General features: G+C 55.1%; 1 protein-coding gene across 1 annotated transcript in view; it reads left to right on the top strand.

Moving 5' to 3' along the window:
* Positions 1-1,761, top strand: part of ZAN (zonadhesin) — a gene marked incomplete at its 3' end in the record, with an annotated part of 22,595 nt that extends 20,834 nt beyond the window's left edge. The window contains exons 18-19 of the mRNA XM_010571480.1: positions 70-444; positions 1,477-1,761. Of these exons, the coding sequence (XP_010569782.1) occupies positions 70-444; positions 1,477-1,761 (660 nt within the window). The remainder of the gene's footprint in view (positions 1-69; positions 445-1,476) is intronic.
* Between the last annotated feature and the right edge of the window lie 825 nt (positions 1,762-2,586).

Below are 2,586 nucleotides of genomic sequence, written 5' to 3'. Positions count from 1 at the left end.
CGTTTTTCCAATCTTCTCGAGGGGAAACCCATCGAACGCCTCATTTTTATTGGCCGTCCTGCCTTGCAGATCACCGAGACCATCCTCTCCGCCGATTGCAGCGAGAGCTGCACTTGCCGGGCCGCCGGCGGCATGCAATGTCAACCGGCCGGTTGCCCCTTTGGCCAAGTTTGTGGCCTCAAAGACGGCGTCCGGGCTTGCGTGGAGCAACCTGGGCAATGCACCTTGGCCCCCGCCACCCATTTCGTCTCCTTCGATGGAGCCACCGGCACCACCACGGCCCCCGGCATCTACGTGATGGTCTCCCCGTGTGATTCGCGCCGCCCTACTTGGTTCCGGCTCTTGGCTGACGTCGGCGAGGATGGGGACCGACCGGCCGTGGTGGCCCTTCACCTTTTCAGCCCTCAGGCTTTCCTCACCGTCAAGAAGGACAAGAAGGTCTGGGTAGGTTGTCCCCAACCCCGCTGCCACCCAAAAAGTCCCACCTTGCCCTTAATTGTACCCAAAATCCGTCGTTTGCCACCAATATCCATCGGTGTCGCGCAAGGGAAGCACCTACACGGGTTGTTCTCCATCCCACCGTCACCAGGAGATGTCCCCACGTTGGCCCATCCCTTCATTTTGACCCAAACCGCTCTTTTTCCACCCGTTTCACGTGAGGGGAAGCCCCCACACGTGTCGTCCTTCATCCCGCTGTCACCTTGAGATCTCCGTGCGACCGCCCAACCCTTCCTTTTGATTAAAATTGCCCTTTTTCCCACCGGTTTAATGCACGATAAGGCTATGCAGGTGCCGTCCTTCATCCCAACGTCATCGCCGGCTGCCCTCGCATTGGCCCACCCCTTCGTTTGAACCAAAAATCGCCTTCCCCCCCCCCCCCCAATTTCTCACCGAGGAAGCATCCCCGTCTGCTGCTCTTTGTGCCACCGTCATCACCAGGTGGCCACGCGTTGACCCGCTCCTTCGTTTTGACCCCAACAACCTTTTTCCCGGCAGTTTCGTGCAAGCAGGGCACCCGTGGGTCGTGACCTCCATCCCACCATCAGCAAGAGATGTCCGTGCATCTGCTCAGCTCTTTCTATTGACCCAAATTGCCTTTTTTTCCCAGTAATTTAATGGAAAGTAAGCACCCATGAGTGCCCTCCTTCACCCCAGACCCTTCTCCCAGCCCCATGGAGGGAACCCCGGTCTCCGAGCCCCCCACCCCACCTCCCACCCCCCCGTCCCCCAGCAGGAACGAACCCCACGAGATCAACCTTCGCTCCCATCCCACGTATCCCCCTTTCCTAGGGTGCTTTGCACCACTCTCCATACCTAAAATGGAGGGATTTCACCCCGTTTTGGGGCTCCACCACTCTGGAGAAGGTTGGTGGTGGTGGAGCAATGACCTATTTCCTGGCTTTTTCACCCCAATTGATATTTATGTCAACGTTGGGTTGCGTGGAGCCATGTTCTCCCTATCGGTGTCTTCTCCAGGTCAAAGGGGTCCCGGCCACCCTCCCCGTGAAGGTCTCCAGCACGTTGACCGTCTCGGAGAGCCGAGGCGGCGTCTGGATCATCCAAGATCCCGAATTCACCATTGGCCTCAGTTCTGCCGGGGAGGTGACGGTGAAGGTGACCCAGGAGCTGAGCAAACACCTCTGCGGGATCTGCGGTAACTACGACGGGAACGCGGCCAACGACCTCCGAGGGCCCGACGGGAAATTGGTGGCGAATATGGTGGCGGTGGCCAAAGCCTGGAGAGCGCCCGACTTCAGCCACGTGAGTGTCCCCGGGAGGTGACGTCATCGGTCTTGGGTTTTGGGGTGATATTTGTCGTCTTTCGTCTCCTAGCTCGGTCTTCGGTTGTGTCCCTGTTGGCCTTGGTGCCACCGTCGTGAAGAAACGTCCATCAGTTGGCGCCATCCCTTCGTATTAACCGAAATCGCTTTTTTTTTTCCCCACCGAATTAACCCAAGGGGAGCGTTGTCCTTCATCCCGCCGTCACTGAGAGATCTTCATCCATCAGATTAACCAAAATTGCCTTTTTCCCACCTGTTTCATGCAAGGGAAGCCCCCCCCAGGTGCCACCCTTCATCCCACCGTCATCACAAGATCTCCATCTATCTCTTCGTTTTAACCAAAATTGCCTTTTTCCCACCAATTTCATCCAAGAAAAACACCCACATTTGTTGTCTTCATCAAGAGATGGCCGTGCCTTGACTCCTCTTTCCATTTTGACCAAAATCATCCTTTTTTCCACTAGTTTCGTGCAAGGAGAGCACCCACACGCGTTGTCCTTCATCCCACCATCATCGTTCTTTTGGATTAACCAAAAATCACTTTTTTTCACCAGTTTCACCCAAGGGAAGCCCCTATGGCTGCTGTCTTCATCCCGGTGTCACCAAGAGCTCTTCAAATATTGTCCTATTTCTTAATCTTAACCAAAATCACTGTTTTTTTCCACCAATTTCATACAAGAGAACCCCCCCCCCCAACTACCATCCTTCATATTAACCAAAATAGTCCTTTTTCCCCTCAAATCAGGCCCAAAATAGTCTGCAAGGAACCGATGGGTTCATTGTTGGATCCCGTCATCATGGGAGG

Source organism: Haliaeetus leucocephalus, unplaced genomic scaffold, assembly GCF_000737465.1.
Source record: "Haliaeetus leucocephalus isolate CR32 unplaced genomic scaffold, Haliaeetus_leucocephalus-4.0 Scaffold330, whole genome shotgun sequence".
Lineage (NCBI taxonomy): Eukaryota > Metazoa > Chordata > Aves > Accipitriformes > Accipitridae > Haliaeetus > Haliaeetus leucocephalus.
The sequence above is the reverse complement of the archived record's forward strand: the minus strand, read 5'-3'. Positions and strand labels throughout refer to the sequence as shown.